The sequence below is a fragment of the Crinia signifera genome, chromosome 5 (assembly GCF_055691185.1).
Source record: "Crinia signifera chromosome 5, ASM5569118v1, whole genome shotgun sequence".
Classification (NCBI taxonomy): Eukaryota; Metazoa; Chordata; class Amphibia; order Anura; family Myobatrachidae; genus Crinia; species Crinia signifera.
Window position 1 is genome coordinate 35,939,322 of NC_139221.1, and position 14,652 is coordinate 35,953,973.

A 14,652-nucleotide genomic window follows, 5' to 3' on the forward strand; every position below is an offset into this window, starting at 1 on the left:
TTATACTGAATACATATTGTTTTAAAAATTCAGAGCAGATGGGTCCTGATAAATACAAGTTCTGAAACCCCCAACCCTTCCTCCTCATTCTTCCCCCCAAAAATGTAACATGTGACCATCTTTTATTTATCTATTCTACATCTTAGGTTGTGATTGTCAGCGGACATCTGGACAGCTGGGATGTTGGGCAAGGGGCCATGGATGACGGCGGAGGAGCCTTTATCTCTTGGGAAGCGCTGTCTCTTATTAACGACCTTGGTAAATATTTACGATGATGCTATTCTAAACTGAAAAGGTTTTTCTTTTTTTTTATTAATATATTTTATTCAATTTAACATTTAATATACAGTTGACAATGTTCAAGAGTATTAATAGAAACATATACATATACATAGTTCGAAATATTCAGCTTTACAGCTTTATATTTTGCATAGAACATTGTGACATTTTTCAGAACATTGGAATTTCTATTTTTAACTCAAAATTAGTTGCAAATCTTAAAATTATGAAATGACATTAAAACAAGACAAACACACAATTTAAACAAAAAAAATTAAATAAATAATAAATAAAATAAAAAAAGGGGTACTTGTTTCCTAGCATGGCCACCCCGATTTCCATCGGGGTGGTCGTGTCGGAAAAATCGCGTCGGTCGCATCGCATGCGACCAAATCGCATGCGATGCGACCGACGCAATTTTTTAATTGAATGAAATGTGACTAGGGTCCCTGGGACCTGATTTTACATTAGATTCAATGTAAAGTATTCCCTACACCCCCAATTTGACACCCTGAACGCCACCCCACGATTGACGCGAACCCGAAGCATGGGGAGCCCGCGAGGGGCGGCGGTGCGTGTCCTCCGACCTTTTCATTCCCCTACTATCCACGTCGGCGTGGAGTTGAGAATATAAAGTGTGGCGAGCCACCGAGCCCGAAGCGTGGCGAGCAGACGCGTATTACTTTACAGGTATACGCGTCCCCTCGCGGGGCACGCTGCGCTCGCCACGCTTCGGGCTCGGTGGCTCGCTGCGCTCACCACACTTTATATTCTCAACTCCACGCCAACGTGGATAGTAGGGGAATGAAAAGGTTGGAGGACGCGCACCGCCGCCCCTCGCGGGCTCGCTGCGCTCGCCACGCTTCGGGTTCGCGTCAATCGTGGGGTAACGACGGGGCCATATACAATGTGAAATGGGTCATATTGGCCCATTTCACATTGTTTCCTATGTGAGATGGACTTAATCAAGTCCATCTCATCTTGTGCCATTATAATGGCACAAGACCGACGCGATGCTCCCGATTTCAATGTTAAAAATTATTTTAACATTGAAGCCTATGCAAAATCACGGGCGTCGCGTCGGTCGCGTCGGGGGCAATGTTAATGGCCGCGACCGACGCGATGCCCGCGATTTCCTTTGAAATCAGGTCCATCGCAGGGATCGTGTACCTTAACTTTAAGGTACACGATGCCCGCGATTGTGGCCGTGCTAGGAAACAAGTACCAAAAAAGGTAATAATTGCCCGGAAGATTTTATATATATATATTTATATACATATGAAAAAGGTTTTTCTTAATTGGTTTATTCTACTTCTTGTTCCCTTGTTCATAATAATAATAGAAATGTTGTTGGATGTTTTTGTTTCAGTTCTTACAGGTTCTCACTGTTGGGGGGGGGAGGGGGGACTGCACACCCTAATTACAAACTGGTACCATGCTGAGACTTGTAGTTCCAAACAGAATTGAGATTGCAGGTGCACACCCTAATCACTAAGCACTGCTAATTTAGTGTTTATTCTAGCACTCGCCATCTTTGAAAACTCATGCAGTTCCTGTTCCCTGCCTGGGGTGTCGCTGTCTGCTATGGTATTTCTAGCACAGGTCTGGTTTGCATATCAGTGATGATATACAGACCGCTAGAAGCAGACAGCGACACCCCAGGCAGGGAAGAGGAACTGCATGGGTCACATCTGACTTGTCCCTGTCACACCTGTCTCCTAACACCTATGGTTTGTCCCAGTCTTCTCTTTCCTGGTCCCTCTGTCCTCTCCCTGTCACCACTCTCTCCTGCCCCCTCTGTTCTGTACAGCCCCTGCCCCATTGTCCTGGTCTTAACACCTCTATTGTAACCCTGTCCATGTTATCGCAATCCTGGCCCTGTCACTGTTGTACTGTCCCTGACATCTATGTCCTATCTTGCCTTTTGTCCTGCCATCGCTGTCCCTGTCACCTCTCAATCCAGTCCACTCTGTCCTGTCCTTGTACCATCTGTCCCGTTCCTCTCTCCTGGTCGTGTCACCTCTGTCCTTCTACACTGTCTTGTAATATTCCTCTATTTCCTATCCCTGCCACTTCTCTGTTCTGTCATGTCCCCTCTATCAGTTTGGTCAGTGGCAGTTGTTCATTTTTAGGGATCCAAAGCTTGACATGTTACAACTATCAACACTAGGGCAACATCCAACAATGTCTAATGGGCTTTGCTACCATTGCAAGGACTGTGAGGCCCAATGGCGGAGAATGGAGTGGTGGGGTGGAGTCCTTGAAAATGGTCCATACAATGAGCCCCTTTTTACCAGCAACAAGGTCTTGGTAACTGCTGTTATCTTCTTCAGCAGGGTGGTTCTTTTGCAGATCACCACAATTCTTTTTTAGAATCAGTCAAAGAAGAGAAAAAAAGAATTTGCACTGTGGATGCACACCTAGAAAGATAATTTTTAAAACAGTTTTATTCATCATAAGGACCTGGAATGTTTACCTTATATAGGAAATCTAATCATTTTTACACAACATTTTATTTAAATTTATATAACAACTGTGAGCGATGCTTCCATTTTTAGCCAATATTTTGCGCATCTCTCACAGATGTTGTCCCTCAAAGGGTTAAGATTGCTGTACGGACTCGTTAAATGTCTATCTCATGCATCACTCTCTCCCTTTTTAGTAATCACCTCACAGGAACCCTCTTTCACTAATCACCTGTTCTCCTGAGATCCTTCTTACCTCCCAGTGCTCACAGCCCCCTAGGACAGGTCCTTTTAGACTCCTCCATCACTGGGAATGTGACACACAGAGAAGTTCTGTAGGCTTTTTAGGAATTGTAGTCTAAAGCGAATACACGTTTCATGCTATTTACAGGGAGCAAATCACAGAATAACATAACATATAGTGTGGCGAGCACAGCGAGCCACCGAGCCCGAAGTGTGGTGAGCGGTCGCGCATAACTTCACAGGTATACGCGTCCCCTCGCGGGGCTCACTGCGCTCGCCACGCTTCGGGCTCGGTGGCTCGCTGCGCTCACCACACTATATAAAATCAACTCCACGCCGATGTGGATAGTGGGGGTATGAAAAGGTTGTAGGACGCGTACCGCTGCACTCGCCACGCTTCGGGTTCACATTTATAGTGGGGGGTGGCGTGGGGGTGCATTTTACATTGTAAGCACCCATTAGGGTGCTTGTACAATTTTAATCGAATAGTCGTGTAAAATCGCATCGCATCGCATCACCAGCGCAAGGGGTCTGGCGAGCGCCGGCCAAAGACGAGCCCTGCTCCGTTGGTATATAAGATTTGTCTATCTTTTGAGATTCAGAATGTGAGTTGGACACTGATTTATTCTATTCCCAAAATAATTCTATTATAGATCTTTGGTAAACACGACTTCTGCCTTCTCCTCTATATATAAACCACTAATGTTTGTGCTAGCAGTAGGCTTTTAAACATCAAAGATGTAAAAATAATTCCAGAAATACCTAGGTTCGAAAGAGTTAAGATAACATACACTTATGTTATTTCTAAAGCCTTGATACATGGTGTGTTTATGCTGTACAGTGACCTCAGAATAAAACAGAACTTATCCAGCCCAACAGAATTTAATGAGCCCAAACAGAGACTCGTTACCTAGTTCCCCACGCATTGTTTCAGCAACTGACAAAGAGAAACTGTCTGCTGTCTCTGGTGTCTGCCTCGCCCATTATAAATGACTTACTAGGGTAAAAATACGCATAAATACATCTACAAAATGGAATGAGACACAAGAGATAAATAGCATTTCTCAGACCATGCTGGGATCCTACATGAAGAGACACCGCAGGCAACACTGGGAAAGGTTAGAGGTTGTTTCTGTATACACCATCCCAGATCTGTTATATTGTTCTTTGCACATCTATTCTTTGCATTGCCAAGACTGTGCTGGAATGTCAGCTCTTTGGGATTTAAATATCAAGTTGCTTTGAGATTCCATGTTGTTAAAAACCAAGTTTAGAAGACACTAAACATCAGCCGCAGTAGTGTGGTTACAGATTCTAGCAGTAACAGATTGGGAGATTAAAGTATTCGGAATGTGGACTCGTGTCATAGGCGGGGCCCAACTGACCTGAGGTGGGGCCTTGCATGCACCACTAGGTTATTCATGGCTAGCATGCATGGGGCATCCTATCTTTTTAGTCGGTATTCCAGCCACTTCTTTTCCCATTGAAACGCGCCAGCTTCCACAGTGCATACCGCTCTTAGGTACACACTCCCTCTGTAAAGATCCGATCAGCCTATACAGAATCTCAGGATTGGGACTGCTGATAAGCCTTACTACTCAACCCTAAATGTTCCTGTAGCTTCGACTGCTGCTGATGGTGTCTTCAGTTGCCCTCTTGCTGGAAACAGGAATGTTGGGACCTATTTTGAAAAAAGAGTCAGGTAGCATTCACCTTTTGGAAAGCTTTACAATGCATGCCCCACCCAAACCTGTTCTCTAGATCTACAAACAGTTCATGTTTTTCAGCCAACCTGTGGATCTATAGTAGGAATGAATGCAGCATGTTGGAAAATGTGACAGTTAGTAATGACTACAGCTGTTCACCAGCTAGGTGACCCAGGAAATGTGACAGTTAGTAATTACTACAGCTGTGCACCAGCTAGGTGACACGGGAAATGTGACAGTTAGTAATGACTAAAGCGGTGCACCAGCTAGGTGACCTGGGGAATGTTGACAGTTAGTAATGACTACAGCTGTGCACCAGCTAGGTGATTTTGAAAACCTGGACCGTTGGTAGATCTCGAGGAGCGGTTTGGCCAACCCTGTTCTGGACACTTCCTCTTGATTTTCACTATGGTCATTGAACAGCTAAGGCTGGGTACACACATCAAGATATATCTGGATCAGGCAGTGTATTTTGAAGAGCCAGCACAATTTTGCTTTCAATCATTGCCGGCTTGTGCAGCAGGTGTACAGGCGGTTGTTGGATCGCCTGTACACATAGCATGATGTGACGATTTATCGGCCATCAATTCTACACCGCCGACCATATATGCCTGTGAACAACACATTACAGATACACACTGGTCGACGGACCAGCGATATATCGGCTGTTCACTTAAACGGACGATATTTTTAATAACTTTGTTTTACGAACACTCATATCCCCATACTCAAACCAATAAAAATATTGGTAGGAGAAGATTACAAAGATAAGTACTGTAAAGTAGATATGTAATCCCTTCATGCTTTAATTATGGAGAGACTGCTTCTTAGATTCAACTATTATTTTGATTGGGAAATTAGTAAGAGAAAATACATGTGTATTGTCATCACTCAACATTAGTATTATTTTAAATGACCAACATTTATTCTCCAAGACTAAGGGCACTAAGAATTGCTTCCATAAATTGTGCATGCTAATCGCATACAGTATGTAATTGTATATGCCATCAGTATTGCAAAGGACACCTGTCCCGGGAAGAGCTGTCCTTTGCAGTGCTAGTATTCCAGGTTTCATCCTTGAGAGCCCCTCTGCGGTATTCACAGTGTAACTCGGTAGTACGACAGATGCTGGGAGTTATCTAATTGGATCCCTGTTAGAGGATAGGCTTCAATAGGGTATCAACGAAATCTGATATTAAACACTGCATCCAAGCCCCTTAGTTCATATAGGAAGTGGAAAATGGAAGTTGGAAGTTGAAAATGTAAGTGTTGGGGTTCTGGCCACAATTTCCTTTTAGTACATTCTGCTAAAGACATATTTAACAGTACATAATTTTGTGGGATGGGTATGATCACTTTCTATAATTTACTAAAATGTGTACAATAAGTTTCTGTAAGGGTTTAACACTCTCGCTGACTCTACCTAAGGGGAATACTTATCGCAATGTACATTTTTAATGCCGATTTCATAAAATAATTATGCCCCAAGTCTCAATATAAAATGAATAGTTTTTCATGCATGGGGCACTGCGACAGAGCTTCCAAAAAAACACTGTCCCAGAGAGGGGTTAGAAGCAAAGTGATCAAAGTGAACCACCATCCCTTTCCGTCATGCTACGGATCTAATGAGCAAACTGCACATGAGCAGATGGTGGTTATGCCATCAGAAAATGAGCATTGCTGCCAGGAACAAGGTCCAGAATACTTCACATTCCTAAGATAGACAATTCAGTAGCCCCCATGGAAACCTGTGGAGGCTGCTATTGGAAGTAGAAAAACTGCTGCGGTTATCTCTAAACCCCCTTCATACTGACTGTGCAGAGGAGTTTCAGCACAGACCTGTATAAATTTGCCCCTAAGTGCCCAGCTATGCTTTTGCCCAATTACAGTGGAGGTTCACAGTCTGTGTTTGGAATCTCGGGTCAGGTCTCCTACAATGAGACATGGGGTCAAAATACACTTTTCTGCAGTTTACTGCATGGTTTGCAAAACTCCAAATTTTCTAAGTGGTTTTACACAGGTTTGGAAATCCTTAAACTGTTTGTGTTACCGGTGAGAACACCGTGGGAAAACCAGACATACGTTTTGCTGCGGAGCAACTGGCCAGATAGACTGTGCCCAGTTTAACATCAGGGCACTCCACTGGGTGACTTACAAGTCAAAGAGATTTTTATAATGAGCCCCTCTCTATTACAGTAACTGCTCAGCAGCAGGCCTAGTACTTTGGGGGGCTATGAAGTTCTCAAAATTAGGATCTGCCACCTAGAGAATACGGCTCACTTATGTGTGTACCTTCCATTGCCCCAGGCTGTTGAGAACATGCTTAATAACAACAAGTTCCGCCATGCATGGAGAGCCAATGCTGACATTGTATCTAATGGGCCAGCATGCACATGGCATTGTCATGGGTACATGTAGTGCTACAATAGTTTATAGTGGCCCTCAATTAAATTTATAAAGTCCCTCTTTTGTCTATTTCTACTTTTAATTTGGGTTAATCAGGCATATTTCTTTACTATTATGGGTAGGCTTATTATACTGAAAGCTATGATACCTCCTAATGTAGTTTGTATCATGGCTTATATTAAGCCCAACCATAAAAGTTTATTTGTGTGTTGCCCATGGAGACACGAGGTGACAGGCATGTAGAACAGTCATGTACAAACTACGGCCCTCCAGCTGTTGTGAAACTACAAGTCCCATCATGCCTTGCCACAGTTTTGCCATTAGGGGATGCTAAAACTATGGCAAGGCATGCTGGGATGTGTAGTTTCACAACAGCTGGAGGGCCACAGTTTGGACATGTCTGATGTAGAAGAATGTACGTGTGACCCATGAGGGACAATTGCAGAGTAGCAGATAATATTGGAACCTACCACTTCTGGAATTACTCCTGAAGCCCTTATGAGGGAGACACACCACCAGGGATAACTCCCAAGTACATGGGAAAATAAAGCTGTCTCACAAGAGCCATCACTTTTTTTAATATAATGTATAAACGCACAATAGGGAGCAGCCGGCAGGTCTCCGCTCATTTCCTGCAGAGTGGGGATATGTCAGATGGGATATCTTAGCCCCAGCAATGAGAGGAGACCTTTGGCTCTCTACAGCCAGAGCTGGAATTAATAAAGTTTATAATATAAGAACTGCAAAGCATTGTATGTCAGGCATTAAAGTAGTGCAATTGGGGGACTAGGCTTTATAAAAGATACTTGGCCAGATGCACTAAGCTTCAAAAGTGATAAAATGGGGAGTGATAAACAGCCAGCCAATCAGCTCCTACCTGCCATGTCACAGACTGTGTTTGAAAAATGCCAGATAGGATCTGATTGGTTGGTTTTTTATCACTCTCCATTTTATCACTTTTGAAGCTTAGTGCATCTGACCCACTGTACAACTATATTCTGATTTTATAGGAGACACAGGTACCTGGATACAGTAACTAAGGGGAGGCGTAATAATCTGTGGTCTAAATACCCCAGAGATGGGTTACCCAGCACAACTTAGAGCTATTGCAATATATTCCATAATTTGGCCCTTGAGCATTTTCTGTAAAACAACAACATTCTAGTTGTTTTGTCTGTAACCGCAGCAGTAATTCATAGAGTGGTGTTGGTTTCCCCTGGGCTACATACTGTAAGCACGATAAAACCAGGTACTGAAAATAACGGTGCCCTCTCTTGGAGTTACATCATGGAGGTCATTCTGCTTGACTCGCGAAGCTGCGAATTTCACAGCTTTGCGAGACAACTAAACGGCGCCCACACGAACGTCTGCCCCCTGCTGGAACGGCGAATGTTCTCACACGCATACGAATGGATTTTTTGCATAAACATCCATTCGCAGCCTTGCGTGCGCGGCCAAAATCATTCAATGGTCACCGACCATCGAATTATTTCTTAAGCGTTGGCAAATCTACGTCACTCTCTTCTGACTCAGATTTGCGGTGCCCTGCTAGGTCAACAGGGTGGGCAGATGACATCTGGTGACATCAGCTGCCCGCCCCTGGCACCCGTGGAACGCACATTATTTGCATTGTAATGCCCATGAAACGCTGGGCTTCCCCATGGATCTATGCAAGTCACCATCTCCGTTCTCAAACAGAGCCTGCACATGCGCATAAATGGTTATGCGCATGCCCAGAAACAAAACATCGCTCCCCGTACGAACGTGCGGGGGAGCAAATCAACCAGAATGACCTCCCATATGTCTAGTCAGCAGGTTATTTAACACCTAGTACTGTTTTTTCTGTTCTTGTTTAATAACCATTCTTCATCTTTATATTGTCATTATTTAAGATTGGTTCTTTAACAAATGTGTCGAACTGTCTACAACTTTTGCAAATTTCTACATAAATACTGAAACTTCAAGGGGGTATTCAATTACGTGGCAAATTCGATCAGACACGGTCAAAAAACCCGTGAATTACTGTGCCCATTTTGACTATTTAAATAGTAGTTTCATTGATACCGTTTTGACTTTAAAAAAAAAAAACCAGTGAAACATGTCTAAAAACCATCCTAAAATGGTTGCAATTGAATAGGAAAGTCTATTTTGTCATTTTGGCTAGTTGAAAGAATGGACTCAATTGAATAGCCCCCGTTTACAATTAAAAGCATATAGTGTAGGCTAGACCTTGTTCCATTCCAGGTGGTTCCAGCATGCTCCGAATGGTCAAGGTGAAAACTCTGTATTGGACAGGATGTAATGATTTCGCAAGCTAATGATAAGCTCAACCTTGGAGCTAGGTAATGTTAAGGTGTAGTCACTATATTGTCAAACTGTCTACACTACAATATTGGCAGTAATGATGTAGACATTGTTAAAATGTTGAAATGGAACAAATCAACATTTGCAGAATGTCAACATGCTTTTAATGCCAACAAATGTCAAATGTTGACATTCAGGGGGAAATTTACTAAAGGAAAAAAAATAGGTGTATTTGTATCCAAAAATACACTTATTTTTGACATTTACTATCCCGAAAATACGGCAATTCGTATTCGTATTGATGTGCTATCAATACGAATACGAATTGCCGTATTTTCGGGACAGTAAATGTCAAAAATAAGTGTATTTCCCCCTCAGAGTTGGAGAGTTTGGGGTTAGCCAGCAGGAACAATGCTTTATGCTGAGGTAACTGATAGTAAGGGTTAGGCAGTGGTGGAAGGTTTAGGGTTGGACAGCGGTACTGGAGGGTTATGGTTAGCCTGTGAGCAGGGCTTCCATAAGAAATTGTGGGGCTCGGCACTGACAAAATAGGCAACACCCCCCCCCCCCCCCTTTCTGCAACCCTGGTATGCTTGCCAAGACTTCCACCCTGCATCCACATTGCTTCAAGTGAAATGTGAACATTGTTTCTGACAAATTATGCTTGGTAGTCTCCATTCCCACCCTGATGTCAGCCCTGCCTGTAGGAGAGGAGTGTTCGGTTTCGGCTGTGGGACCGGATGGTACAAGTATAGCTGTGGAACTGGAGTTTTCAGGTTAGGCCCTAGGGGAATATTAAGGTTAGGCTGTGGGACCAAAGGGTTAGGCACTAGGGGGAAGGTTAGGCACATGTTAGAAACTTAAGGCCCCCATACACTATGCGATTTGGGCACGATTTCACCCGATTCGGATGAATCCGGCCGTGAAATCGGGCCAAAACGCACTTGCAGACACCCCGTCCGATCCGATGCGCGGTCCCGTGCGCATCGGATCGGGGTCGGGAGGTCGGACGGGCTGCACATAAGATTTGCTAATTCTTATGTGCAGCCCAGCCCCGGAGCCGTGCGGGGGATGACAGCGGGCGGGGGATGCCGGCTATAGAGAGCCGAGCAGGGGGAGGCTGCATAGGGAGCCGGGAAGGAGGAGGGTGACAGCGGGAGCAGCGCGCCGGGCAGGGAGGATGACGCTGGCTGCCGGGCAGCGGCGGGAGCCGGGAGGAACACACTAACTTGAAAAAAAAAAAGCCCATACAGATGACTAGCAATCCATGCGATTTATCATATGCAAACCTTGGCACATCAAGTGCCTAATCGTGTGTCCCCCTCCTGGGAAGCTGCAGGGTGAAATCAGGTCCGACTTGTCCTTAGGGGGCAGTACCGGAGGGTTGGGCTACATGTGAGTTAGGGTTAGTTATTTGGGTGAGAATGACAGACACTAGGAAGAGGGTTCAATTTAGGCTTAGAGGCTAGAGTCATCATCACTTGACCACTGGACCCTGGGTAGCTATTACCACTCAAACCAGCAACATTTTACAAATGATTTAAACATTTGTTATGTCTGCAAACATTGACCTGCACACCCAAATGAACACTGCCCAAAAAACATGATTGTAGCGCAAACAAGTTCAGTTCTCTTGACTTTTATTTTTTGCGACTTGGTCTTTTATGTTTGATTTGTAGCAACATTTAAATGTATTGTGCAAGAAGATTGTGAATACTTCACCTTGTTTCTACGAAGCTCATATTTTCTTTGCGTTCAGTAACATTTAATTAATGAAAATAACTTTGTAAATAATAGGTTTTCAACTGCTCGCTTAGAGAAGAGCATTAAGAGGATGCTCTTCAAAGAGGATATTTAGTTTCATTATTGCGAAGCATGTATCGGCTTCACATTCTGCATTCATTAGCATTCATCTATAAGAAAGGACAATATTTAATAGAGTGCTTCACTGAGGTTATTTCTCTTTGTTAGGAAAAAATGTGATTATACGCTCTATCATTAAACCATGTTATAGTTTCTATGCTTAGTAGAATAAAAATATATCTTAATTTCCTTTTGTGATACCCACAGGAGTTCTCTATTGTAACCAGAGTATCGAATTCAGATGATGTCAGTGGCCTGTGACTTGATATAAAAGTAGAATTATATTTAATACAATTATATCTGTTTCTTGTTAGAACTTTATAATTAACAGAATTTGCCGCTTGCTCAGAAAATGAATGTTCATAAATAAAGATACAAATGCTTTCATGGCATGACAGTTATGGCATTATATATGAAATAGAGAAAAAACTTTTTAAAATGAAGTTGGAGATTTTGTTTTTTTAATTCAAATATTTCTTTTTAATAGTTAAAAAATTATATTTTAAATTTTTTTTAACAGTTTTGTAAAAAAAAAAAAAATCCGATATTTGAGCTGGAACAGTGGTGTATTTACAGTATAATGGGTGCGGTATGTGTGTAGTTCACAAGAGCCCCTGAGTCCAGGATGGAACTTGTGGGCCCATCACATATGCCCTGCAACAGTGGTGGCACAGAGGTGGGACTGAAGCACAGTTCAAAATTCAAAAAGAGGAGCAACACCAACTGCCATTCCAAACTGACTCATTGGCAGTAGGTGTGGCTTCGCTATTTAAATTTTGAACTGTGCTGCAGCCACTTCTCTGGAGCCGCCACTGCCCTGCACAAAGTTTTCTAATATTTACCTCTCTGAAATCCTATGCCGCCAGCAGCAGCTCTGTTAATGTGATGAGGATAATTGGCACAATAAAATATTCCAAATGGTGCCACGCCATTTCTCTGCACATGCCAAGTAGACTTTGATGCTCAGAGTCTACTAGCTGCTGGCTGAAGAGGAGCGTGTCCCAGACGGAGAATGCGCAAGGGCCCCCCTCTCCTCTTAATATGTCCTTGAGCCTCTACGTTCAATGAGTATGTGTAAAAAACGCATCATACAGTATATGAACACGTCAGGACTGAAAAACAAAATGGTGAGACTATTCTTCTTGATGCCAGCAGAGGCCCCAAAGGAGGGAGGTGTGTGGCAGCTGGTACTAATTACCTGGTCCGAGGCTTGTTGTTGGGGCCCAGAGCAGCTAGTAAGTGGGAACCAAGACCTGACCCTCCTCGTGCCTGTAGCCAGTATTGCAGACCAGCTCGTTATCTACTCTAGGGGCAGATGTATTAAGCCTTAACAAGAGATAAATGCAAGGGTGATAAAGAGAGATAAACGTCCAGCCAATCACAACTGCCATGTTACAGGCTTTGTTTGAAAAAAGTCAGTAAGGAGCTGATTGGCTGGACGTTTATCTCTCCTTATCACCCTTGCATTTATCTCTTGCTAAGGCTTAATACATCTCCCCCTATATTTGAAAAATGCATTGCAACATTGATAGATTAAAGGACAGATTTACATTAGAAACAAGTAATAGCAAGAATATTTACTTAGGCCCTTATTCAGATCTGATCACAGTACAAATTTGTTCTCAACATGGGCAAAACCATGTGCACTGCAGGTGGGGCAGATGTAACATGTGCAGAGAAAGTCAAATTTGGGTGGGGTGTGTTGAAACTGAAATCTAAATTGCAGTGTAAAAATAATGCAGCCAGTATTTACCCTGCACAGAAACAAAATAACTCACCCAAATCTAACTCTCTCTGCACATGTTACATCTGCCCCACCTGAAGTGCACAAGGTTTTGCCCTTTTTGAGAACAAATTTGTACTGCGATCAGATCTGAATAAGGGTCTTAGTGTTCATTCTAGCACCGCCATCTTTAAAAACCCATGCAGTTCCTCTTCCCTGCCTGCTGTCACTGTCTGCTGTAGGGCTTCTAGTACAGTGTGTTCTGTATATCAGAACTGATATGCAAACCAGATCTGTGCTAGAAACACCACAGCAGACAGCGACACCCCAGGCAGGGAACAGGAACTGTATGGGTTTTCAAAGATGGCGGGAGCTAAAATGAACACTATCACTGGTCCGAAGCAAGCTCCAGTCAGCCCCACATTGTGCTGGGTGCATTCATTGGATGCTCCAGACGGCTGTGTCGCACTATTGGATGCCATTCCAGGGACCATGTGCATGTACATACAGCAACAGTGCTGGGCTACAGTATATGCCCTGTTATACAGCGCCACTCGCACACTAGTCATTACGGCCCTGCATTTTATACAATCACCAAAGAGAGAAATTACCTCTGCAAGATCTCTCATGTAGGGAACAGGCAAATACCAGCATGCCATTTCTCCCTGCAGTAATACATCTGCTTACAGTGCATGGAATACCTGGGGCGAAATGTAATAGGGTGCGATTTTTGGACGAGTTCCAAACTCGCCAGAAATCGCACCTTTAAAAATCGCGTTTTTTGACGCTAAATCGCATATGTAATGAGATGCGAATTAGTGGCAAAAAATGCGATTTGCCGCGATTTCGGTCGATTTTTAGTCCTGAAAATGTGCGCATTTTCAGTCCTGAAAATGTGCGCATTTTCATATATGCGATTTTGGTTTAAAAAAAAAATAAATAAAAAAAAACGGCGTGCGGTCCCCCCCTAAGCATAACCAGCCCTGGGCTCAAAAAGCCGGTGCTGGTATCATAAAATCAAAGGAACAATCAAGTTGGGGTTCCCTGGATTTTATAAAACCAGCACCAGGCTCAAGGTCCGGCGCTGGTTCCCAAAATACGGGGGACAAAATGACTAGGGGTCCCCCGTATTTTAAGAACCAGCACCGGACACAACCAGCCAGCAGGGTAATGCCACAGCCGGGGGAAACTTATTATATAAGCTCCCGCGGCCAAAGCATTAACCCCCTGGCTGGTCAGCATGGGCAGGGGTCCTGGGGAAGTGGGGACCCCCCCAAATGAAGGGGTCCCCCCCCTCCAGGACTTACCAGCCCATGCTGATAGTCCGGGGCTGTCCCCGATGCCCCTGGGCGGTGGGCATCGGGCTGATGGCTTGTGTAAAAAAAAGAATAAAAACTATTGTTTTGTACTGGCGAACTATGAGTCCCAGCAAGCCTACCCCGCATGCTGGGACTTGGAGAACCACAAGTCCCAGCATGCGGGGCATTAAAGGGCCCGCTGGCACTTGTAGTTCTGCAGTACAAAAAATAGTTAACAAAAACACACTGACACACTGTAAAATAAAAGTTTAATACACACAAAACACACACACACTGATACTTACCTACCTTGAGCCCGTAGGTCGGTCCCTGGATCCTGGGTCCGGGCTCCGGGGCTCCAGGGC

At 43.8% G+C, this 14,652-nt stretch overlaps 1 protein-coding gene across 4 annotated transcripts in view; it reads left to right on the forward strand.

Annotated features, from left to right (window-relative positions):
- CPQ (carboxypeptidase Q) overlaps nucleotides 1-14,652 on the forward strand; it is a 435,363-nt gene that overhangs the window by 306,542 nt on the left and 114,169 nt on the right. For all 4 annotated transcript variants that reach the window (XM_083187007.1, XM_083187008.1, XM_083187006.1 and 1 more), the window contains exon 5: nucleotides 147-258. In XM_083187007.1, the coding sequence (XP_083043133.1) occupies nucleotides 147-258 (112 nt within the window). The remainder of the gene's footprint in view (nucleotides 1-146; nucleotides 259-14,652) is intronic.